This window comes from Cyprinus carpio, chromosome A7 (assembly GCF_018340385.1).
Source record: "Cyprinus carpio isolate SPL01 chromosome A7, ASM1834038v1, whole genome shotgun sequence".
In the NCBI taxonomy this organism is placed as follows: domain Eukaryota; kingdom Metazoa; phylum Chordata; class Actinopteri; order Cypriniformes; family Cyprinidae; genus Cyprinus; species Cyprinus carpio.
In genome coordinates, this window is record NC_056578.1 from 15,902,238 (window position 1) to 15,929,623 (window position 27,386).

A 27,386-nucleotide genomic window follows, 5' to 3' on the forward strand; every position below is an offset into this window, starting at 1 on the left:
CATATGACGTTGCTAAAAAGAACATTATTTTGTGTATTTGGTGTATTGCAATGTTTATGTGGTTTAAGGTTAAAAAAACATTATTTCCCACATACTGCACATTATTGTTTCTCCTCTATGTCCCGCCTTTTGAAACGCATCGATTTTTACAAAACTCATTGTTCAGAGAAACAACAAACAAGCTCTAACAGTTATTCTGCACTGCTCAAAACTCGCGTTTGAATCATCAGTGGCAAATCCTTTACATATATGAAAACGTACTTGCAGACTGTGAGTCAGAAGCGCCAGACTGTCCTTGCATTGTTGGAATTGCCCCACTTTATAGAAACATACACCGGCATTTTAGGCTACTCTCACAGGAAACTGCACTGCACACATCTGAATATTTGGGTTGAACTGTTCTGGAACAGTGTTGTAGATACAACTTAACCACTGATTTCTAGTTGTGTCTTCTTTTGGAAGGCCAAACAAAGTAGTTTCACTTTCACAACGAAACACACAGTGTCTCCACGACATGGCACCAGCGGCAACAGTGAGAATAAAAGTTATGCCTTCTTTCTTTGAGTGAACATTTGGGCAGCGTGATACAAATCTTCCTACATCCTGACGTAGAGATGTGGGGGTATGTTAGAATGAGCTGTTTTAGGTAGGAGTGTTTGACTATTAACTTTGATAAAGAATATCTGTTTGGATTTGAGACTTTAGTCTTTGCAACTTTACAGATCTTCTTTATGCACCAAGAGCTTGCAACACTCCAACGACAAAGGAAAAATTTAAACCGCATCATATGACCCCTTTAAAATACTTTTTTTTTTTTTTTTTATGGTGGTTTCTGTATACATGCTTTTTTGACTGTTGCATTGCATCTTGCTGTTTTCATAGCATTTCACAATGCAAGTGTGGAATTTTTAAGACAGTGTTGTAAAGTTAAAATAGTCATTTTAATAACTGTTATAACATCTTTCATTTGGTTTCAACAAGTTGCACTCAGTAACTTAGTGTAGATTTTGAATGAATTGTCATCTTTTTTCCAACTGTCTCTGTTGTCTGGGCCCAGAAGCAAGATGTCTGAGCGCTTTGAGTGATTTAGGTTCAGAAGCCTGCACGTCTGAGATAAATTCATTTAATCTCCATTGGGGAGTGAACTTGTGAAGAGAAATCTATTCCTGTTCTGACTCTTCCTGCATGAAGAAAGTGAAAATCTGGTAAGGGAATTTAAGCAACATGTTAAATATTGGAAATGTCACTACAAAACAAACAAAAAAAACAAAACCATATTCACCTCATCAAGTGAATTGATTCTTATGCAAAATTTGTCTAATTTAGAAAAATCTGTATGAGAGAGAGAGCATTTATCTCTGAGCTAATCATCAAAGTCAAGCATTCAGGCCTGAATTATTCTTTTATGCATTGTGAAGGCATTTGTTACCTGTTATTAACATGCATTTTATAATCAACTCTACAATATCAGCAGTTTTTTTTTCCACTTTGTTTTGTGCTGCTTTTCTGCATTTATTAATCAAAAGCTGCGTTCATGGACTGCAATTTATGAATACAATTACTAATATATTGCACAGGGATATTTAGTTTGATTAATTCTTTTTTTCAAAAGTTTTTATTCATCTGGATTTAGATCAACAAAAATGAGCACACAGCAATTGTCAAATGAAATGAAACATCCATAGTAGAATACCCAGCACCTGTAATGGATAAAAATTTTAATGTACGCTTTTTAACCCATTAAACGATAGCATAGTTAAAAGCACAGTCTCTAGCCAACAGGTACTTCATGTCTTCAGTATGTCTTTAATGTAAGATGGCTGTTACATCCGGCTCTGAGAACAGTGTCAAATGGCCTGGAAAATGTCTTGCTAAAAAACAAAACCTCTTACATTTCTTTTTGGTTTTGATCCAACTTTAAACAAAATGTACAACTTGCTTTAGCCTGTTTTTCAGATTTGAAAAAAAAATCTGAAAAAGCACATGGACAATAAATGGTTTACCTGCCCTCTGTATTTTACCATTATGTTCTTAATGTACTTAATAGTTGATTGAGTACACATTTTATAGTGGTATTCCACTCGAATCATATGTTCTCGAAGCAATTCAAACAATTTTAAAAAAAATGTAAGTGCAATAACTTACAGTTGTAAATCACACAATATATATAGAACATGAACAAGCTTGAAAGTAAATAATTATTAAAAGTGATTCAAAAGCCATACATTTAGCTTTAAGCCATCACAACTATTTTAAGTTCATTTACATACAAAACCCCCCAAATGTATCGCATTTTATCCCCAGACCCACAATACAACAAAAGCAAGAACCCTCAGTCACACATAAAATAATATATTTCTAATAAGGATATTTTACAAAAGAAATGCTTCAATTGTATTTTATGCAAGAAAGGAATCCAAAGAAAGCCGTACATGTAACCATGCACAAAACAAAGCATTATATTATTCTTCCACTTGGATATGCTTACTTCAGTAGTATAAGTTTTGGGAGATGGGACAGAGACTTAAGAATCTCTGTAACTCATAGGCATCTGCAAGGTACTGTCTGACAATTAACATTTCCTTTGGGTACTGCATGTTTAGTTATGCTGATTTACCTTTGAATGAAATTCAAGAGTATCAAAAACAAATGTGACGAGTTGTGTTCTGTTATGTGCAACTCATTTAATGCTATGGAAGTGTATATGTGCTGATACTACACAGACTAAATATAGTGTTGACCTGAGCTTCATCGACACCCCTCCCGGTTCCACAATAGTTAAAGATAGGCTAACACGGAGCCCATGCTGCTCCGTTCTGTCACAGAATCCCTCTCTGCAGATGTCTCGGTGTTAATTAAAAAGATTGCCTGAGAGCACGGGTGTGCATTGACTCAGAGTCGCTGATGTCTAATGCTTTGGCTGGAGTAGTAGGCCGGACCCTGTTCAGCATGGGGCTTTGAAAGAAGAGCCATGACAGCTGAAGGGGAAGCATGTGCAAGGCATGTTTGTTTTGCATTTACTCCGCACACAGCTGTGTGGATTGTCCTTTCCCAGAACACAGGAACACTATAGTCACTTCACCCGCTCCGCAACCTCTTAAAGGCCAAAGTGAGAGTGTCGGGACTTCTAATTCTGCACTGCCAGATCTCCTTATGGCTCTCAATGAGGACTGGTGGTTGAACTGCTGCTCTGATGGATGGATTCAGTGCTGGTTTTAGTCATAATGAAAAGCACATTAACATTATCACTATCTTTTTTGGCAGGTCCCTTGGTAGGTAAAGTGATGAGATGCAGTGGAGACTTCTGCCAAAAAATGAATGAAGCTTGGCTCAAACTTAAGGCCCCTACACTATTCATTTCATATCTGAGTCATGAGACTGAGCAGCAGTAAGCAGGTGATCTCTAATTAACTTTTACCAATGAGGTTCTTTTACAAGGTGATTATAACATGATATTGCATACAATGCATAGTATATTTTAGTTTTTGTTTAAAAACCTCAAGTAATGGAAGCCTAGTTTTCTGTCATTCTAAAACAGAACTCGATACACGACTCTATTCCATGTTGTGTCACTGCTCTGGTATTATAATAAAAAAAAGTTGTGTGTGTGAGTATATCTAAGTATCTCCAGGGATCTAGATAAGCTGCACTGCAGAATGAAGGAAAGGAAATGTGGTTCTCATTACAAATTAGAAATGGCTTCTCCAAAGGGCAGAACGTATCAGATTCATCTCCAGATTTCAAACAGCTTTCTTTGTTTTATCTGTTCTAAATCTGACTCTGGAAAATCAGAACGCTTGTCGTACCTTGCAATATTGCTTGCTTGATATTTCTGTCACCTCTGTGCATGGCAATGTCAGTGATTATATGCCAAAACCCAGTATTGCTTTCACCCAATCAAAGCCGTGGAGGATGATGCCCAGATTGGCAAGTTGTTAGTTTCATTTGAGCTATTGCAATGAGGACATCTGCCAAAAAATTAATGAAGTATGGCTCAAATTTCAGATAGCCCCAACACTGTAGATATTATATAGCCAGGGCTTAGAGAATGAAGGCAGCTAAGGCACCAATGTTCACTGAAAAAAAAATCAAGCGTATCATGACATTCATAATGTAAAGAAAGAAAACATTGGCAGCCTATTTTTGCATTCTTCATTCTCTGTAGACTGTAGTTCTTAGTTATGTTTGACATTCAATTTGACGGCTTGTATGACGCATCCAAGATTTGTGTCTCAGAGAATGCTGTTGTCATATCTTTCCAAACTGTATTAGAAACGGTTTTTTTTTTTTTTTTTTTTTTTTTTTTTTTTTTTTTTTTGTGGTTGCTAAGAAGAGAAAGATAGATTGCAGTGTGGACAGAGACCACCACCTGTAATTTGATGGTGATTAACTGTATTACATTGGGATTTCACTAGCAAATTGGACGTCTTTTTTTTCCTGGGACTACTGGTACTGGGTCACACAATTCATCAAGGCAAGTGAAAACCTCATTGGAATGCCTAGTTACCTGCAAGAGAGTTATGCCTCTCTTTTTAAGCTGATATCTGGCACCTCCAGGCCCTCTTAAGTCTATCATGCCTGATGTGCAGCCCCCAACAGACTTTTTCCTGAAGTGTTTGAGTAGGGTGACCAAACGTGCCATTTTCCCAGGACACGTCCTGGCCAGGATTTCTATATTGCCTAAAATATCCAGGTTTTGGATTTGGTGTCCTGTTTTCATACTTAATGAAGGTAATGATCGTTTGACCAATAACATTCAGACATTGTACGTAATCGACCAATCGTGGTGCGTGAAAAGGTGGGCTCTACAGAGAACAGTCAAAGCGATGCAAATAAGTGTACATATTAGTGTTCAACTTGAAGCAGCACTGAGCATACCGAACGGTGTATGACATCATAGTACCGTGAGAGCTATTCAAAAGCACAAGAAGCCATCTGCTCTCTAGAGCTCTCACGGTACTTTGTCATACAACAATTGGTCTGCGCAGCGCAAACAAAGCCAAAACGTGGATATTTTAGGCAATATAGAAATCCTGGTTAGAACATGTCCTGGGAAAATGGCACATTTGGTCACCCTAGTTTGAGCCATTTTTAGACTGTGGCAAGTGTAGTACTTATCCTAAATAGCTGATAACTGAATTAATATGAACAAACTAATCCATGTTGGTGTGATCAGTTAGGGATTTTGTCAGGTTTTATATGGGGAGTTAGTATAAAAACCAAGTCCAGTCTACCCCGATTACTACCGCATATATGTTTGGATAAAGGCTGCGATGGGAAAGTTTTTACTGTGAGAAACTCTATTTTCAGTCCTTTGGAACTGTCTAGGCAGAGATGGCATATTTAGAAAAGGAGCCTGTGACAGAACAGGAATTTAACAGGTTTTGATTATGCTGAGATGAAAACGAAGCCATATGCGTTTAGATAAATTGATGTATGTTTACAAATGGGACACTAGTGGCGGATAAGTGCAGGTTCATTTTTTTTTCTTTAATTCTTTTATGCATTCAGATGTCAAGTTTCTGTCTTCTTTCTTTTATTTCTTTCTTGTTTTAAAGCCAGAACATTCTCAGTTTTATGATGTCTGATTTTCTCTTGTCTCTCTAGACTTCAAATCGAAATAAATCTCCTGGTATCCCTATTACTGTTTTCTTTGTCAATCCACGCACTCCTTGTTCCCAGGTCATGCTTTTGTGGCTAACTCATGTTCACATTTGCTCCTCCTCCTCTTATTTGTTGAGGGACTTCAGAGATAATGTCCTGATCACAGGGGAGTCATGTAGCCCAAGAGATGGCTGCACTGTGTTCTTTAGCTTTCATTCGCAGTGTTGCGATGCTGGAGGATTTCCGATCGGGGTCCATGTTTAGCTCATACCCATTAATGCCAGTGCTCATGCCTGGACTCCCAAACAAGCTGCCCATGTGTGTCTGTCCCATGTGACCTCCAGGACTGGGCACGCCCAAGAAGTCAGACACTCCGCTAGCAGCATGTGGATGAGGTGGCATGCAGGAAGTGACTGAGTCACAGGGTACAACGCAACCGGGCACCGGAGACGCCGCACTGCTGCTGCCTATCCAAGAAGGGTTCTGAATCTGCAAAAAAGGCAAATGCAGAAGGTTAAGGTATAGAGAGTTAACATTCTGCAATCTCAGCATTAATAACATTTATGTGCTTATAGTCATGAGAGCATTTATCAAGTCCAACTACTCTTGTTTTGAAATATTGCATTAGCGAAGGTGCAGAATCCTCAGTGGTACTCGACGTGGAGATTTATCAAGAGCTGTGAGGCATTAATCTGGTCCCATACTGAGTAGGAGCTGCTTGCCTAGTGTGGAGGAGGATTGCCTGTCTCTAGACTTTCCTTCAACACCCAGAGTAACCTCCTCTGCTGAGTGGAGGGAGCACAGGGTGAATTGATAGGGCTGTGTTCTGCTCTGGGACTGGGGAGGTGGGGGTCTGAGGGAGGACTGTGGAGGGAGATGAAAGCCCTCTCAGGGAGATGCCCCAGATGTGAGCAAAGCTGCATTCCACAGCTGCAGGCGCGCTCCCCAAAGAGCCACCCCTGCCCTCCAATTGTCAAAGGTACACAGATTGTTTTTCATTTAAAATTTCCAAATGTTCAACATTTAGGTTTTAAAAAGCTTCTTATTAACTTCTTATTCATTATGGACATTTTTATAAAATGACAATGACTGTTAATAATGGTTCTTGCACATGTATTCTTAATAAAGTACTCTGACATGGTTTCCTGCACTACTATTCAGTGGTGCTGCAACATCAGTAGTAAATGTACATCATAACAGAGAAAGTGTGACCAGTTTAGTCCAAAAAAAAAAAAAGGCTAAAGATTTCCCAAATGACGCACTATATTCTATGCACTATGTACTCAACCATCTAGTGTATAAATTATATAAGATTTTTTTGTCATCCAACATCAGAGTCTCATAGCCCATCCCCCTGCAGAACATAATTAAAGCTACAACAGTTGAGCGCATGAACTGTCCAACATTCCAAACTTTTGTGTAATTAAGTGCATTTTTTATTTTTGTAATTTTCAGTGTGAACACCCTAATGACACTATTTATACCAAAAAGCAGCAGAGAATAGTGCATAAGTGCACAAATTGGGATGCACCTCAAAAGAAACGTTAATGGAATCTTTTAGAATTATTTTTTATTTTAAATTTACATCCTTAATGAGCATGAATAATAAAAATTAATATTCATTACTGATATTTCCTTAACTTTCAGCTATTACTGAAGATAGCTCTCTACCTGAGCGTAGTTCTCAGGCCGAGTGAGAAGGGGCAGTTCGTAGGCCGTGGAAAAATGCGTCCGGACCTGCTGCATCTGTCCGAAACGCTCTCTCTTCCTCCACTTGGCTCTGCGATTTTGGAACCACACCTGCAAGACAGACATCAGTTCTTAATCATGAGGCTATCTCATTAGTAAGTGATTAAATAACATCACATTAACTGGCCACTTGTGGTGTTACATCATAGACAGGAAATATTTTCTTATTGGAGATTTATGTGATAAACATCCATCATCAAACTTCCCATTATTACACGATAAGTACACTGATCACATTGTGTAACTCATTTGGGATCAAATGTCTAGATGCATTATTATTTTGTGCCTAGAGAGTCTGTCACTTGAGTTGTAAGTCTAGAGCTAATGTAAGAAACACCTCTGCTATATTATTTTTCAGCATCTTTTCCTGGAAACAGTTCGGTGAGACCTGGCCGTTGTTTGATGTTGTGGGAGCTGACAGACTGTGATGGCCTCCTCTGAGTTTCTTTTCTATCAGAGACCTCAGCAGCAGCAGGGGGCAGGGAGGAGAAAGCAGGAACCCACCGGGGCCAGAGGCCTCAGAGAACAGTGTCACTCCCCCTGTTCCTCCACCACCATACGCTTGCTTTGATGGATTAGGAGTTTGCCGCTCAGCTTTTAGAAAGGAAAAGGTGAATAGAAAATAAAAATTCTATCATTTACTCACCCTCATGTCATTCTGGAGTTTTCTTTTTCTTTGTCTTTTTTTTTTGTTCTTTTTTTTGCATGCAATGAAAGTCAGTGGGATCACTGACGTGGAAAACATGTCTGAAACGTTATTCAAAATATCATCTTTTGTGTTCAATAGAGGAAAGAAAGTCACACAGGCTTGAATGACACGAGAGTGTGTAAATAATGTTATAAACTAATTAGCAATTTTGACTGAACTATTCCTTTAAGAAATAGTCACTACTAGATTTTATCTGGCGATGTGCACTTTTTCTTTTTTTTTTTTTTCTTTTTGCTTTTCTATAGAAATATGCATTGTTTCCCTGAATAGATGGTTGTTATTTGGAGACCTGGGAATTAGAGAACAAATTACACATAAAGTGATTTCTCATGGGTCGCAATCTGAAGAGCTGCCAAAATTCCATTCTTTTAATCCTGGATCTTCTCTGTTTAGAACTATCTGTTTATTGATTTGTGTAGTGGAAGGTTTTTTTTTCTTTTCAAACAGAGACTTTCTTTTGTCTTGCAATCTCGATTCGTCACGGAGCTTAAACTTGGATCTGGGTATGGCTCTTTGGTCAATCAGTTTGTGGTTTTTGCATCTATTGCCAGTGAGATGTCAGCGTAACCTGATAGCACCTCAGCTCTGCTTGCACTTAATGTGGTGGTGGACATCAATGTCCCTTGGCTCCACATCATATGTTTGTAGAGCTTAACTGCCTTGAGAAAAAAGAACATTTGTTTTCTGAATTGCACAGATTTTTTTCAGCAGGGATCCTCACTCTTGTGGCTCTCCATTTGCATCCTTGTGTCCTCGTTTGAGTGTTTTGAAATGATTCTAGTTGTTGATGCTGTCTGGGCATCTATGAATGCTAAAATGTCTGTTTAATATGCATTGTGTGCACCATCATTTTTATTCCTGTCTATCTAAGCATAGAAGTTGGGAGATTGAAAAGAAAGATGGAAGAAAGTTCAAAATGGAGTTTGTTTTCATTCTATGTTTAATTTCCTGACTCTTAAGCTCCTGGATTTCCATATCTGACTCTCCAACCCGGTAGAGGCACGTAGATGAATGGTGGAAAGATTCCCTTATTCCTCTCATACTGATGAGCCAGTGCTGAGGTGTGTAGTATATGCTTATACTAAAAGCTCAACTTTAAACCAGACTGACAGAGAGAGAGAGAGTGAGAGATCATGGATGGGGAGTTATTTCGGTCTTTAGTTCAGTCACAACCTTGGTCTTGCATTTTGGTTTCTTTATTTTTGTCATTCTTTCCTTTAGTGGTTGCTGCTGAATAAGTTCAAGGCTGCCAGTATTAACAAGTCAACTAATTTTGACCAGCATCTGTTCGAAACATAGCAGAAAATGTCTCTCTTTTTTTAATCCTTTGTATGTTGTCCATGCGTGCTAGTAACACAGTAATTGGTGAAGACGATGACAGCTAAAGCAGCTTAGAGGCTTATTATGGAGCTTTATTTATGTTCCAGCATCAGGGGAGAGAGAACAGAAACACTGAACTAAACCCAGGAGAAAAGGGGAAAAAGCAGCTTTGAAGTCCAGAGTAGCTTTGAGGATTGATGGTCTGCCTCTGCTGTCACTCAAGCTCACCTCTTCTACTTAAAAATCATTCATTTTTAGTTTTTTTTTTCTTGAGCCTCCAGAACTGTAATTATAGAAAAACGCAATTTATAATATTTTATTTCTATGTCTAAGTAATTTTTATTTGGTCATCAGGTCAAATTACATTTTTAGATGAAAAGGTTGACTGTATTTAACCCTTTAACCTTTTACTAGATGTATCTAGATATATTATTATTCAATATATAAATATTATCAGATCTTTCTCTTAGGAAGGCAAAAACAAACCAAAAATTTATGCCAATTTATGTATTTAGTATAGTACACATTAGCAATTTACAATGCTATTTAGCTGTAAGTCTGTTTATACGCAAGTACATTTTTGTTTTTTAATCATTATTTTTTTTTTTACCTTATGCAGGAGAATAAAGAAGCAACAGGAAATGATGGGGAGAAGAAGGGGGTTGGGTTCAGCAAACCAGACTCTTAACTAAGCTTAACTTAGCTTGCTTTTCGCCAAAATTTTAATTTAATTTCATGTTGTTGTAAAAAAAAAACAACAACAAAAAAATAAAAGCTGTGGCTAACAGAGTTATGTGTAGTAAAATAGTTATCTTACTGTGCTGTCCCAAAGTAGACAAGGAAAGGCTGCACTTTAAAGTTCTAAAAAGATTTGACAATGTTCATTGTCCCTAAACCATCATTGTTCTGTGGATGTTTTTTATTATTCTTTAGTTATAGTCAAAATTGTTTACATGTATGTAGGTCATAAGCAACCCTCACCACATGAAGGAGCTTCAGGCCAGGTTCGCTCACCTAACCTTGAGAGCAGGGAGGGACACATTCTTTCTTGAGTGGGACATTAATAAAAGAAAAACAGTGTAAATCCAGGGCTTCTGAGTAAAGCGCACATTTGGGGTCTGGTAAAGGGATCTCCCAGTCTGTCTGTCGGTGCAGGAATGCAGCAGTGGTGTTGCAGGGATTGTATGCAAATGTAGGAGTGGGGGTTGGGGTGGGTCACATAAAGGTTCTGGTTTTCCAGACCTAGGCTGAGTTTAATGTAGATGGGCTCCGAGGTTCAGGTAGAGGCTTGAGATAAAAGCAGACTCTGGACATCTCTAATCTGTAAGCCCTTTTTTCCTTTATAATCTCTTGTGATGGCCAACTTTTGCTCTGTATTCTCTATTTATGTTTAATAATCATGGCACTGAGTGCAATACCTCTTCGCAAGATCCTCCCTCATTTTGACACTCAACTGGACTAAAATTAGTAGAGAAAGACTCATGTTCATCTAGCCTCAATGTTAAATGCTATTTAAAACACAGGATTGGATTTGGTAATGGATATGTGGAGTTAAAGGGAGTTCACACCTGTACTCGAGCTTCCGTCAGGTCGGTCCTCAGTGCGAGTTGTTCCCGGGCATAGACATCAGGATAGTGTGTTTTCTGAAAGACTTTCTCCAGCTCCTCTAGCTGATAGCTTGTGAAGGTGGTACGGTTGCGTCTTTTCTTGCCCTTGTTGCTCTCTCCCTCAGCCTTGTCCAATGGAGAAGCCAACTCTGAGTTTGACTGCTGAGGGCTTTTCACTCCTGACTCCTTTACGCTGAGGTAGCTCCCATCCATCCCTGCAGGATCACTGTTTTGGGGCAACTCAGAATCTGTCAGCCCTGTGCTGTCATTACCTGTAGACAGAAAAAGAGACAGAGAAGGGTTATTAATTACAAAAGTAGTGTGAGGAAAGCAATTCTGTCGGACTTGCCATTAGATCACCAAAACTTTTTATTTTATTTACCATTTATTTATTATGGGTACTTGGTGACCCCAGCGGAATGTAAAAAGACAGCTGGCTCAATGGTGTTAATATGTAAAAAAAAAAAAATACCTTGGAGTGTTACAAGCTCTTGGTGCAAAAAAAAACATTGACAGCGTTTTTGTCCAAATTACTTATTGTAATATTATATTTATATTGCAGTGGTCGTTTCCAGTGGATATATGAGAATTATCATATATCATATCACACATCATGTAATACCCAGGGTTTGAAATTAATTAATTAGCTTAGTTGAACATACCCATCACTACACAACAAATAACAGCGCAGTGGTTTCCTTTGCATTGAAACAATAGTGAAGACTCAAAAAACCCACTGGAGACTCACACTTTGTGATCTTACTGTCCAGCTGAACTTCATGTCCAGCTGATTTCATGCACTTTGAACCAACCAAGAGGAAAGAGGAAGGAAGGAGATGGCAGGATGAAAGGATTTTGTTTGAATAATATGAAATTCAGATTTTTAAATATATTTATATATAAAGCTGTGACGGTTTGTGTACTTTTGCGTCCAATCGTTTTTTTTTTACGAAAAAATGAAAAATAACAGTTGTTGTAACCTATTATAAAATGCTGTGCTGAAAACCAAAATTGGAATTAGAACCGTATGCACAAAAAGCTGCCCGAAAAAGTAAAATATTTACTTCTTTTCATATTTTTATGACTTTTTGCAGCATTATAAACATTTAAAAAATGGACAAATTAATATAGAAAAATGTCGATTTTAGCAAGTTTTCTTTGGCAAAATTAGAAGTAATGTTTCTTCCGCACGTTCAGGGGTGTGTTTCTTAAAAGCAACTATGGTTGCAAGTTCCGTTGTTACAAATAGAGTTAAATGGAACTTGTGACCATAGTTAGCTAACGAAGCTTTTGGGAAACATACCCCAGTTCAGTTGAGAACTAGAGCCATCTCTGAAACAATGTAGAGACCAAATACAAATATGATTTTAAAAGACTTATCGTCATAAAATTATATATTGGAATATAATTTTGTCCAGAATCAAAATTTCTTCTGAATCAGTGATGGTGCTCTAACCTTAATGTAGGCCTACGTCTATTTTGACACATTTTTGCCCTGTCCATTGATAATGACATCTCCATATGTGATCCTGGACCACAAAACCAGTCTTAAGTGTCCATTTTTCCAAAATTGATATTTATACATCATCTGAAAGCTGAATAAATAAGTTTTGTATTGATGTATAGTTTCTTAGGATAGGACAATATTTGGTTGAGATACAACTATTTGAAAATCTGGAATCTGAGGGTGTAAAAAAATCTAAATACTGAGAAATCGCCTTTAAAGTTGTCCAAATGAAGTTCTTAGCAATGCATATTACTAATCAAAAAAAATTTATATTCAAAAAATATCAAAATATTTTCACAGTAGGAAGTTTACAAAATATCTTCATGGAACATGATCTTTACTTCATATCCTAATGATTTTTGGCATAAAAAATAAAAATCTATAATTTTGACCCATACAATGTATTTTGGGCTATTGCTACAAATATACCCTAGCAACTTAAGACTGGTTTTGTGGTCCAGGATCACATTTATGCCTCAGTCACTGGTCCTGTTAGCATCATTAAAAACAAAACTTCTGAATAGTTTACCTAAGAAAGCATGCAAAGAGTGCTCCCTTTATAATAATTAAAAAGCTGTAACTCATTTCAGTTCATCACAATCTCACAAAGTTCCATTATAATCAGTGAAGCTCTATACTGCACAATGAATCTCTTATTTATATCATGCTACACTTTGTTTGTTATAATGAGAGACTCCCGAGCATGCAGCACTGAACAAAACTGTGGTGTGGAGTGGATCCTAACTTAAGTTAACTTACATTCAGGAAATCAACAGAAAATGTTGGTGATTGGCCACATTGATCAGTGCTACAAAAACACATTGAAAACAGAAACCTTTCAAGCTCTCCAGAGTTCAAACACAAATACACACTGGAGCGTTTTGAAAATATGATTCACCAATACCCTATTTCTACAGCTTCAACTTATGTTCTCTTGCTTCTCATTCCCTCAAGCACTTCCGTAGAACTGGCCCTGGATACAGTTACTTGCAAGGAAATATGTACTGAGTATTTCATACATGTTTTTAGGCATGAAAAATGGTCAAGATCATAAAAATATTAGCCAAAGGTTTTCATAAAGCAATAGGTTACTGGTAGCCACGTCAGTAGTGCGAGAGGTCACTCATAGCATCTGTATAGAGATGGTAAAAAAGCTAGAAATTAAATTTAGCATTTTTATACATTAAAAAACATTCTATGATTTTGAATGCAATATGAATTTTGAATAATGAAAATTAGTTTGTGCCTGTTTATTCTATTTATTTTCTGTATTTCTTTTCTGAATTAAAAAAAAAGAAAAATGAATGGACACAAAAATACACGGACCCGGACCCCTGTGACGTAGTTAATCTGGATTATTTGTGTGTGTGTGTGTGTGTGTGTGGCTAGTAGAAGTTATAAATGGCAGTAACAAAAATTTAGTATCCAAATTGGCTGGTGAGTGATCATATCGTATATCATATCATATCATATCATATATCATATCATATCACATATCATTTATATGGATATGGCCTATGTTAAATCAAGTTTTGTCATGACAAGTTCTATTACGTTATCTATGTTATAATTAAATAACCAAATTCTAATTAAATTAATATTAATAATTACAATCAGGTGTGATTTCAGTTTTTAATGTATTTTCACAGTGACATTTGAATAAAAATATGTAGGTAATACTTATAAAATGTGGGTGTCATGAACTAACAATGTAAAATTTTTACAGCTTTTTTATCTAGGTTAATGTATACTCTGTTGTTCATCATAAATTCATATTTGTTCATAATACTTTAATTTTAATAATACTAATTGTATTATCATAAATAGAAACTAACCTACACTGATATTGTCCATTATGCCTGTGATGCATCAACTTATGTAACAAATTATACAACCCTATTGTATTTTATCTAAGCATTACCTATGTAATATTGGGGAAGGCAATGTAGTGTTATATTTTAATTATTCCATAACTGGGTCTGTAGTGAGTGTATGAGAGAGTCCATGGCTTGATGTCAAACTCACAGCAGTAATGGCAGCCAGTCTCAACTCATAAATCAGCTGCTCATGTGAAACAGACACCATGGCTTTAATTGCAGACTGATAGAAAATTACAGGTTTCCCGTCCGGGTACAATTCAAAGACTGCAGCCCAGTTGGATGAGCACAGCCTCAACAATCGTAATGAGGCCACACTAGCCCAGCGACAAGACTCTGGAGTGGTAATTTTCTGCGTCAAGCCACTGGAAACACACAGCAGCTCAGCTGTGAAACCCCAGTCAGCATGCCGGTCATAAATTTAGTCAGATCAATGAATGTGGGGATTCCAGTAAATTAGGTCATTTCTACAGCTCTCTCTCAGTGCTCATTACCTGTCTGTGCTCTGCGGAAGAGCAGTGCTTCAAAGAACGGCATGCTGTCACAAATCATGACGGTCACAAATCATGATGGCTGTATTGGCAGACTTTTGTCTCTCTCACCCTGTTTCACTCACTTGGCTGCAAAGAGGTATATGGTGTAAAGCTGGATTAGTGTTCCTTTGGGAACATTCCCACTGATGTGATCCAGTGGCGACCCTGAGCTTTATGTCTTACTTTAGCTCAACATTCATTGATGGAAAGTTATTTTAGGTGATGCAGTGTTGAGGTGTGTTCAGTTTCTAATGTGAGACTTCATTAAAACCTTCTCAGGTTTAAATTATGGGGCAGATGGGTAAATGCTGCCGACACACATGCTTTTCTCAGCACTGTAGGCCTCCACATAGAGCCATGTTGGGTAATGTACAGGGCTGGAAAAAAGGTATCATGGTGCCCCCGGACACACTGCTGCACAGTCTGTGAGAAAAATGGTCAACCCTTAAAAGTACTCTTTCGTAATGGTCAGTGGTTCCCAATCCTGGCCCTGGAGAACCCCCAACACTGCACGCTTTTGGTTTCTCTCTTATCTGACGCACACATTTAAGGTCTTGGAGTCTTCACTAATGAGCTGATGAGTTGAATCAGGTGTGTTTGAATAGGGAGACATCTAAAATGTGCAGTGTTGGGGGTTCTCCAGGACCAGGATTGGGAACCACTGCCTTAAGGTATGACAATTAAGGTCATAAAACACCATAGTTTTCATCACTTACAGAAAGAATTTTAAAATGAAATGAAAGTCAACAAGGTCTAAAGTTGTTTTGGACTCCATTGACTTTCATTGTATGGGCTTAAACATTCTTCGAAATATCTTTTTTTGTGTTCCACAAAAAAAGTAAGTCATACTGGTTTCAAACAACAGTAAATGGTGACAGAATAGGCACAAGCACATAGCTTTGAAGGTACCGCCAAACTAAAATTATATGTTTGAAATCTTTCTACTCTTTCACATCTCCCACTAAATATTTATACGCCCCTAAACATGTTGCCCCACCCACATGGCCAAATTTCCATGTGGTTTTTCTGGCCCTGGTAATGTGTGCAACTAGAACATGTTGGCAAAACCATCCTTTCACTCCTCCATCAAGTTCTACTCTTTCGTTTGCCAATAACCATGTGAACTGTGATCAAGACAACTAATGTTTGTGGCTTTGTGAATCTTGTGTGGTGTCAGTGATTTGAAAATTGACTCTGCCTAGGGAAAAAACATTATCTTGATATATAACACGCTCCATAAAATGGAAACAGCTTTTTATGACATTAACTTTAGGTTGAATCTCTCTCTTAATGGGATAGTTCATCCAAACCTCTCTGACTAACTTTGTTCTGTGAAGCACAAAAGAGATTCTGAAGAACATTGGGAACCAAAACCTTTTGGACATTTCTCAAAATATCTTTTATGTGGCCCAGAAGAAAAAGTCATACAATTTTGGATCAACATAAGGATGAGTAAATTAATTTTTTTTATTGGGTTAACTATCCTGGCTTTAACTCTTGTTCCTGTTCTTGACCACATAGCAGGTTGTATATGCTTCCTTTTGGTTGTCTCCCTATTTTGCCTTCTTCAGGCACCATGGGCTCAACCATGACAGATATGGAGCCAGGCCTGGGGGTATAATGGCTCCCACATTGCCTCTTGCCCAGGACTGACACATCTTGTTAAGCAAGTGGGAGCAGCATATTTACTCAAACATAAATATTTTCAGCTTGTCCCTTCAAATGCCTCACGCCTCTTGCCCCCACACTGAAAAGCTGACAGCCTGTTTGAAATCAGGGCCTAGCGATCAAAGGCTTTTATTTATACTCGGTGTCACTGAAGGCTTTTGGCAGACCTAAAGTATTGTGACAGTTTCGTAGTCCACTAAGGGTTCACCCCAGACTCTCCGCTGCTCAAGGTGAACAGAGACTTGGCTGCCCCTGTAGCTCCACCATATGGGTGAGTAACATGACCTGCCTTTTAGGCAAGAAATCTCATGGCAAAATGTTTCTGTCAGAGTAGAAAAGTTTTGAACTGGAGCTCTGAGGGGGGTGGTGGATGAAGATTGCAACAAAAGTGCAGAGCTGAACATGGTCCTGCTGTTTAACCCTGTTTGTGGAGCTGTCACACAGAAGTTTCATGATATCATATTTGGCTTTAGGAAAAATGTCTCCCACAGATGACAACAGAAAAATCTCTTACGTTTTCAAGGGAATGCAAATGAGAACATTATTTTAGCAGCACTGAAGAAATAAAGTATTTTGAATATTGTCCAAACTGACTTTCTGGCACTGCCTGCAATAGCATAAAATCAGAACAAGGAATCTATTCAGGTTTATTTTTTATTTTTATTTTTTTTTTTAACACACATAGCTAGAGGCTAATTTTTAAACTAGTTTGCTAGATCAAACTGAGTAATGGGTTGGCATTTTTGTAGATCTTTTGTGTGTGTAGATGTTTGTGTATACCAGTATATATGTATCCATTGCTATTGACCACATATTTTTCTGGTTATACATTACATATTTTACATTTGTAATGATGTTTTTGAATGTCTGATGTACACTGACATTCAAAGGTTTGGAGTCTGTATGATTTTTTTAATCTATTTATGTTTTTGAACAAAAAGTCTTTTAACAAGGATAGCAAAAATACAGTATAAACAGTAATATCGTGATTATATTATTATATTTTAGAATTACTGTTTTCTATTTTAATATATTTTAAGGGGTCATATGATGCTGCTAAAAAGAAAATTATTTTGTGTATTTGGTGTAATGAAATGTGTTTATACGGTGTAAGGTTAAAAAACACATTATGTTCCACATACTGTACATTATTGTTTCTCCTCTATGCCCTGCCTTCTGAAACGTGTGGATTTTTACAAGGCTCATCGTTCTGAAAAGCAAAGGTGTGCTGTAATTGGCCAGCTATCGAATGTGTGGTGATTGGTTGAATGCCTCAAGTGTGTGACGGAAATGTTACGCCCCTTAACATATTGTGATGCCCTGTCCGGCCGGAGCGACGAAACATAAAAAACATTATAAACATAATATAAACATGATTTCTAGTCGTGTCTTCTTTTAAAAGGCAGAAACAATATAGTTTCGCTTTCTCAACGAAACAGTGTCACACACCATGGCCTTGAGTGAGCAGAGGTGGGTGGCTAAACGCTGCTTCTACGAAGGATGCCGCTTCGTACACGGTGAAAGCCGATTCGGCAATCCACAGTGCAAAGTTGATGTATTTCCTCAGCGACCATCACGGATCCAGGCATGACGAAGAGGATATCGTCCTCTTTTGGAAGGCCAAACAAAGTAGTTTCGCTTTCACAGTGAAACACACAGCGTCTATACGACATTGCGGCGGCGGCAACAACAATACTACAACGAGAATAAAAGGTACGCCGCCTTTCTTTGCATGAACATCTGGGAGGCCTTATGCAAATTTTCCCACATACTCACGTAGAGATGTGGGGGTGTGTTAGAACGAGCCGTTTCAGTGGGGCGTGGACGAGTCTCAACTTTTATAAAGAATATCTCTTTGGATTTGAGACTTTAGTCTTTGCAACTTTACAGATCTTCTTTATTCACCAAGAGCTTGTAACACTCCAAAGAGAAAGGAAAATTTGAAATTGCATCATATGACCACTTGAATTTATTCCTAGGATGACAAAGCTGAATTTTGAGCAACCATTGCTCCAGTCTTCAGTCTCACATGATCCTTCAGAAATCATTTTAATATGCTGGTTTGGTATTGGTGTCAAGAAGCATTTCTTTTTATTATCAGTATTAAAAACAGTTGTTTCTTAATTTTTTTTTAAACCGTGATGCTTTATATATATATATATATATATATATATATATATATATATATATATATATATATATATATATATATATATAATTCTTTGAACAGAATGCTCAAAAGACCAGAATTTAATTTAAATATAATTCTTTTGTAACATTATAAATGTCTTTACTGTCATTTATAAATGCCTTTTTAACAATTTGTGTCATTGGAGAATATATGTAGTATGTTTTTGAAAACTTTGGCAGTGTGGGATTTTTTTTTCTCTTCAGGTGACAGAGATTTTTCAGTTTATAATTGCATTTTCCATGTGGACATATAATTGTTTTTGTGTGTTTTCCATTTAATTATCTGTGTCAGCTTTTATAACACTGATTCCAAGACTGCACATCCATTTTTCTGCTTCCTTACGGAGTGAGGGATGTGTGAAGTCCTTTACTTTTCCAATGCAATGAGGTAAGACCGACATGACGTCTAATCTGATTTCTAATTTTAATGCCTCACTAGATTTGCCAATAAGTATTATAACAGCAGTGCTGTACCAATGTGGAGGGCTTTTTTCACCTCAGAAGTTGCCAGGGCAGGACAAGAAGTTCAGCTCTAGGTTAGGAGACGGTGAGGTTCGGGAAAAACACTAATTGGCTTTTTAACCTGAGTAGATTCACACCTGTATGCGTAGCAAGAATGGGGCTTGTAAACCTATTTTACAGCATCTACATTTACCTCTGATTTTAGAGTAAAATATTTTCAAATGGGTCGCCATTTGATATATCCTATAAATCATGAGAAAAGGGCACCACTATATATTTTCATAAAATATGCATGAATGGCTCACACAGTGGTTCCAGACCCACTCGCACTAAAAAGGTGCCTTGTCTTTGATTGGAGACGGCAGTGTTTCCTGGCTTTGTAGGATGTCGGTGCTTGACCTCATGAGTTAGCAAGGATCAGATCTTTACAAGGGGCAGTCATTTAGTACTAGCTGAAAATGGGGGAACACATCAAAGTGTAATTTAACTAGCTGTAAAGCGGCAGGGCATCCTCTATGCTTTTTTACAGAATCTGATTGTTAGGGTCAGCAGCAGGCAAATAAAAGAAAAACAGTAAATTAGGCTACCTGGGGTCTCTGTGAAGGGTAAATGGTGAAATATGCCAAAGCCCCTGAAAAAGTTAAAAAAATAAATAAATAAATAAAAATTACACGCATAAATAAGACATTGTTGGGCCGGATTTCATCTCTATTATGACTGAAAGAAAATTGTAAAGGAAATTGGAGAAGACTGTTGGCTCATCTAAGCTTTTATTTTTATCTGTAATTAGGTTTGTTTTCGGTGCTTAAAATATGGATTGAATTGTAATAGGCAGCTTTGTGCTCTGAAGCCAGGCCAGCAGTCTGAACTTCACTTCCGCTATCTTAATTATTTCAGGCTCTTACAGACATGGAGAGATTGATAGGTTGTGATATGAAGAGTAGCTCCAGCTCTGGTAGCATATGGAGACAGTGAACTATTCTTTCTTATTTTTATTGGTGATTGTGAGCGTGACACCACAAGATATTAGTAGAGATGGAGCCTCATTAGTAAATGTCTGCACACACATCCATTTGCAAAACCAGAGCAAATCACATACTCAAAGGCAGATGTGACAACAGCAACTCGATTCTAAACAAAGTGCGACAAAACCACAGGGACTGTCTCCTCCTGTGACTTGCTTTATGTTTTAGGGGTCACCTCTCATTCTTGTTAGATTCGGACTTCAGAGTGAACTGTGTGACTCTGTTCAAAATGACGCATAAGACTGTAGTTGTTTTAAAGGAAGAGTTGTGTCTCAGCTGGTGCTGACTGAAAAAAAGTCCAGTTTAGTTAGAATCTGATAGGTATCCGCAGAGAAGTCCAAACACACCACTAGTCCTAAAGGACGATTTATCCCAGCAGGCTGCAGCTAAGAGCACATGCTGGGCAAGAAAACACAGCATTTCCTTTAAGCTGCTTCTTGCGATAAATCACAGCTCGTCGGGCTCTCTTGGTATTTGAACTCAAGACAGCTAAAACCTGAGGATGAGTTTATCAAATGCAGTTTGAATCCATACGCACTGTCAAAAAGAAAACACAGGGTGTCTTTGCTGGTTTTACTAACACCAATTGGTTAGGTTGCTGCCTTTCCAGCAATTATGATTACGGAGAGATCGGATTTGGTGGTTTTCTGAAAAATATAGGGAGTTGAAGTACTCTGTGTAAGTGCAGTATTTTGGTGATTTCGGCTGTGGCGTTTCTTTTGGAACATCATTGTGCACAAATATATCACAGTTTTTAGTGAGCATTTCTCTGGTGCAAGGGTTACAGAATTAAATTACTTTAAACATGTTTGCAACAGCTTGCCTTTTACTGCTCTCTCTTTTAGTTTTTTATTGTACTGTTTTGAACCATTTTGTTTGTTTAGCAGTGGACATTGCATTTCCCAAATCATCAGTAAAGTCTGGAATCTCCTGGATGGCATTAGAAACCACACTGGAGCGGTGCTGTAGTTAACAAGCACTATGGAATGCTGTCAATTAAGATTATGTCAAGAAAAAAAAAATAAAACTGAAAAAAAGACCAAAGCTAATGTAGAATATAGACAGTAATTTTTTTTGAACATCCTGTAATTCAGTGTAATTTACCCTTACATCATTTTAAATTCACGATTGACTTACTCCTGTGGGAAACCAAATATTCTGAATATGTTTGTACAATTAAAGTCAGTGTAGTCCACTGTTAATTGTAGCACAATGTGTACAAGTGACAGAATTTTTTTCTTTTTGTGAACTATCCCTACAAAAAATAAAATAATTAAGTATGTGTGTCTACATTTCAAGTAGATAATAATTCTAAATAATTTCCAAATCAATATTTAAGAATTAAAGTAACAAATTTAAAAAAATTTGCTTGCGCCTCAAATGCTCAGCAGTTCACTAGTAGTTGAGGAGCCATTACAGAATCTACTGGGGTTTGATTATTCTGTTTAAATAGAGGCCTTGACTTTGAAGCTAATTTTAAACTAACTGGTAAAATGATCCCAAGTCCTTGTCACCTCTCCTTAGATCAACAGAGTATGGGAATTTGCTTTTTTTTTCACAGGTTGTGCAGAACCTCTTTGACTTTATGGTTCAGTATGCTTTTTCTTTGCTGAAATGGACTGAAGCCGCAAAAGTAGGCTGATGGCCTCATCTCCTATGAAATGTGAATTTTGTGCTATGACTGTAATACCTTGTAAGTGATATTTTGAAGTTTATTGGTTTACATGGTGATATTTAATTAATAGTTATGTTATCGTTAATTTTGTACTATTGCAGCACTATAGACATTGTAAGTCCTTACTGAAGCAAATTCATATATTGCATGGTAATAATTCACACAGTTGTTATCATGATTAAATATAGCCTTTTGGTAAGTTGAGATGTTGTGTAAATTAAAAGAGTAACTGATGTTCTTTAGGAATTTCTGTACAACAAATCTAACTTTGTTAAGCATGTGCAAAATATACAGTATGTCTTATTTTTTCCAGTTATATTAATTTATATGATTTTTTTTAGAACATTTTAATATACTTTTTTTGTTATCCCTACATGCAGTATTTAATTGTGTTTTACCACGGGGGAAAAAAGGTCTTGCTGTTTTGTGAATGCTCATTATAGAAATGCAGCTGAGCTAATTCCTTTCATATAGTTACTCATCATATCGGCCAAACACTAAAAAAAAAAAAAAAAAAAAAAAAAAAACCTTAGTTTGCTAGATTTACTGAGAGTGCAATACAGAAAAAAATGTTGATGTTGCCTGTTGTACAAGATTGTCAATCAAGCCATCATCATTTCTTAACCAATAAACTGCCAACTTCTTGTACTGCAAATATTTTAGCCCATAAATACTTTGTATTCGATTAAAACATCATCTATCGATGGCCTATAATAATACTTAATTGCTTAAATACCTTGTTGACATGATATAAACAGATATATGTGCTGTGAGTGCATGCTTAATTGATGCATTTAATGTTGATATTACCATAAGTTTATGTGATCTCTTCCATTAACATCTCAAGCCAAATGCAAATGCCGTGATGGTGACGCATTGTGTTTTTGTCCAAGGCATTTGTTTTACAAGGTTGTATGACGTCGTCATCCTTTGACATTTCACGGACTCCCTTTGGTTTTGGGCTTAGTCTTCATTAACGGGAACCTTGTACATCTGACCTACATTAGTGATCTTTTTTGTAAGGACAATTCTAGCATTCGTGTTAGCTAATGGTTGACAATGCTGTGGTAAAACTGGGGTTTCACTGAAGAGGTGATGAAGGGCATCCTTTTAACAGGGTCGTTTTCTTTTGTTATTGGTGCTGACCACAGAGAAGGAATTACTTAAAAACTTGTTTTGAAAACCACATAACCTCTTCGACAAAATAATCATGCCCAGGAGAATTGTGACATTGATGCAAGTCTACTCTTTGACTGTGGCTCAGAATTAGTAGTAAGCTACACTTTATGCTGGTAAGTATCATGGTTTAACTTCTTGTCTTTCTTCTTTAGGGCATCACACCTCATAAAAACACTACACACAAAATGGGCCTTAGCAACTTTCATTTTGGCCTAACAAATTTCTCTGGCAGGACATTTTGTATGTTGCTTTTTTTGAGTTGCTGTAATGATGTCTCTTCAAACCAAAATTAATCATTACCTTTTAACAAGTTCTTGTAAAAGGACGGCAAATCTGAATATTATATTATGATTTACTATTTGATAATCCTAATGGTCTTTCAAATTAGATAAAATGTTGTAATATCATTGCCCTAATGAAAGGTAGTTATCTGTATCGGCCAACCTCATCAGAATGGATTATTATTCTTCGTGCTTCAAAATTGCTTTTCCTAATTATATGATCAACATATTCTCTTAAAAGGGTTATGTTTGTGGCAGCATTCAGCAGTTACAAATGTCCATCGCAAACATATTAATATCATAAATATAGCACACAAACAGTCATAAACTCATTCGTCTGTATAGAAATGGACGAAACTTGTTTTCAGTTTAAGTCAGTTACTCAGTGTTCACTAACCTGTAGATCAATTACATGATGCATTTATTATCCCTTATTGAAAAATAAACTTAACTTTGGAACTGAGACTCTGAGATGCTGTTTTTTTACTGGATGCAACCAAAGGCATGGATTCTACAGCAGCCATTTACAAACAGTCATGAACAGAACAGGATACTGTTAAAAAATATCACCACTTCTTGTAACTGATTTCAAGCATTACCTGTTGCCCATCCTTTTTTTTTTTTTTAAACAAACAAGAGTTTTCCCCCCTGAAGGTACATCCATCTCTACCACTGACACATCTTCATATTACAGGCAATATATATTATACCTTGTGAGCAGATCAATTATTGATTGTTATGTGCTGGAAGATTGATTGGAACTGCTGGTCCTCCCATCACAAAGTAACACTTTATAATAACTCTCATTTATGAACAAATATATTACTCATAATAGGTATTTGGTAATGTACATTCATATATTTTGAAATGTCATAATATTTCATTTCATATAAGATTTAAATCCCTGTTTATAGGCCTTTATAAATCTAAATCAACAGCTGGTCTGTTCATGTTATATTAATAAATACATATTGAAGTTATCGTAAAGTGTTTCCTGTTAAAACATCTTTAGGTAAAATTAAACGAGCTAACTGCCATTCGCTTGTAAGGGTCTGTTAATTTTTTTTTTCTTCTGTTAGAGCGGTTTTGATTAGTTTGGGAAATAGACTTTTATTTGACAACATCTGCACAACAGACCATTATTAAATCTAATGTATGTCGATATCTCGCTGCGTCATCCGTTTATTATTCAGCGCTGTGCCGAAAGCTGCAGCTGTTTGTATTTGGTCGTTATGAAAATGTGAATGCGATCACGATTGCTTAATTAGTATATCTCTAAATGTGTTACTAATAATGCAGTTGTTATTGTGTTGCTGCTGCTTCTGATGCTTTTTTTTAACATTTTTTTCCTCTCTTCGTTGTTTTCACTAATACTCCTTCCCTTGTTTTCTCTAAAAATAATCTCATGTTCTTAGGGTCTCTTTTACAATGCTGTTCCTCAAATCTTTTTGACAACTAAGGCTAAAAGATAGCCTATGATATTGTCGTAGCTTATGTGTTTTCCGGAGGACACAGTACTTAGGCCTGGAACTAACGTGGTTAGAATATTATTTTTGCCCTTTCTTTTTGCAGTCAGTGTTATGTGTTTTTCTGGTATCCTGAATGATTATTCTATTATATTACATAAATAATAATAATATACTAAGAGACTGTAGCCTATGTCTGAAATGCCTTTTTTTCTTACTCTTGTAAGGCGAATCATGTTTTTATTTAAAGCTTTGTTTATATTTATTTGTAATTGTATATCAGTATGAGGCATGTTCCAAAACATTTTTACTGCACCGAAATCTTGTTGGTGTTGTTTTTGAAATAGGCAGTGTATTTCTACTTTGGAATTAGCCGGAAACAATTCAGCCTTAGAAATGACTTTAGTGATTGTAAGCCTGTTTTACTATTATTTTAAGCTCATACAGCTTTATGATCGTACAGCACACTTGACGTTTTTCTTGTTAAATCGATAACATTCGTTTAATCTCAAACACATTAGTGTCAGTTTAAAATATGTGCATTGTTAGAAACGCATTAACTAAAACAAACATTTGCAGAAGACTTTTTATGGACACATTGAAACATTTTTCCAACCTCATTATGGGCTACCGCTACCAGCTCTTTGGCTTCCGTGTCCCTCCTATTTCCCTCTTATTTTATTTTATTTTATTTTATTTTATTTTATTTTATTTTATTTTATTTTATTTTATTTTATTTTATTTTATTTTATCAATAAAAAGGTCATTCGTATTAATATTAATATTATTATTATTAAATAGCATGAGATGGTGATGGATATCAAAGGACGGGAACCCTGAGAAAAGTTCTCGTGTATCTAATGCTGCTTCCTTTACATGCCCTTAGGGCCGTTTCCATCCACGAAGATTGCTAGAACGTATTGAAAGAAAGAAATATGTGGGTTTCTTTTTTTCTTTTTCTTTTCTTTTTTAAATATACAGTTATAGAAGATGAAATGACTACAGAGTTTATTATTACTTTCAGTACCCTTAAGTGTTTTGATTTAGTAGTTTGTGCTAGTTCAGCTTCAGTCCAAAGCCTTCGATTTTCACACTAACATTTTAGTTAATTTATATGGCATTTTCAAATATTTTATTGAATACAGCTAATTCCATATAATGCACACCACTTAATTTTCTTTGTGCAGGAGTACGCGCTTGCATAACTGTTAGAACTGGTTTTGGTCTTGGTTTGTTAGCCTAGATGGGTTTCCATAATGGTGTACAGATCCGAGCCTGCAATCATGTCAGAGAAAATTTCAAAACACTCAGTGTGCCATCGACAACGTAAAAGCGTAAAAGCGTATATAATTAGTTGCGTTTGCCTTTCGAAATGTGTTAATTCAATTGTCTGATTCAAATCCAGTATTAAGTATTTTAATTCAGATTATCGCATTAGATATAATTTAATTCGGTCTTCGGGGGTAAAATGTAATAGCCGGGGAGGTTATGCCTCTTCCTAATTATGTTACTGTGATAGCTGAGCCAGTTATAGTAAGTTGTGAAGTCCATTGCCTTTGCTTAGTAAATTTTAGCCTACAGATGGACTTTACTCTGATGTGATTATCAATATGAATAACTGCCTCTCACGTAAAATAACCTGGTCTAATTGTAGCTTTTTATTGAAGGGCTTTGCAGATTATCCTGTCTTAACAGAGTCATAAAAGCATGAATGTCATTGCAGATGAATGCTACGCGTACTAGAAACTGCTTGCACTCTGGCTCTGCATTTATTTCACTGAAAAAATCTTGAGTTGCTTCTCTCTGCATGCTAAGACTGTTATAGAAATGCTTCCTTTTAAACTCACCATAACACGCGATGAGTCCTCCGTTGTGTCCGCTTTCCTGCTGGAGCTTGCTGCTGTCTGGGGGAGTTTTGCAGGAGGACCTCTGCATGAAGAGGTGGTATTTGTTAAAGGTGCCTTCCCCAGCAGTGGCATCCAATGATTGGCATTCCTGCTGGAACGGGCTCCCAGATTTCTCCCCGTACGCCTGACCTTTGTTGGTCAGGAAAGCGGGGCTGTATTTGGTGTCACTCGTCTGGAATGTCCTAAAGGGGTTCTCCTGGTGATCCCTACCTTGCGGTGCAGATGGTCTATAATATGAATCCATGGATGTCATTTCGCAGTATGAAACGCACGTCTCTGCGTTCATTCCTAAAAAAAAAAAAAAAAAAAAAAAAAGGTTTCGCGAAAAATTTGAAGTCCAAGCGTCCCCCCCCCCACTTTCTTTCTTTCCTTTTTGGAGAGCAACGCGATCAGATACTCTAACACTCTCTTCCTCTTCCTCATACAAACGAATACACACATACACGCACTCACACGCGCACGCACGCATAGACTTGTGCAGCAGCTGGCTTTGGTTATAAAATGATTCAGATGTTTTCCAGAGACGGATAGCTAACCAAAAGCTAAAAAGCCCCCTTAAAGTTAGAGGAGGAACTAAAAATGCGTCTTCTGAAGATGCAGCCCAGATCTCCTCGGTAGACACTACGC

The 27,386-nt window shown here is 37.0% G+C and overlaps 1 protein-coding gene and 1 long non-coding RNA gene across 2 annotated transcripts; one reads left to right on the forward strand and one right to left on the reverse strand.

The window, feature by feature from the left end:
* Window positions 1-4,759: 4,759 nt before the first annotated feature.
* Window positions 4,760-27,386, reverse strand: LOC109072429 (homeobox protein aristaless-like 4). Its single transcript, XM_042759926.1, has 4 exons — window positions 26,700-27,386; window positions 10,951-11,261; window positions 7,276-7,404; window positions 4,760-6,093 (listed from the first exon to the last, which is right to left on the reverse strand). The coding sequence occupies exons 1-4, from the start codon at window positions 27,226-27,228 to the stop codon at window positions 5,776-5,778; spliced, it is 1,287 nt and encodes a 428-aa protein (XP_042615860.1). The 5' UTR covers window positions 27,229-27,386; the 3' UTR covers window positions 4,760-5,775.
* LOC122145612 lies at window positions 6,361-7,999 on the forward strand. The gene is made up of 3 exons (XR_006160435.1): window positions 6,361-6,583; window positions 7,252-7,448; window positions 7,712-7,999. It is a non-coding gene; the product is annotated as an uncharacterized LOC122145612 (long non-coding RNA).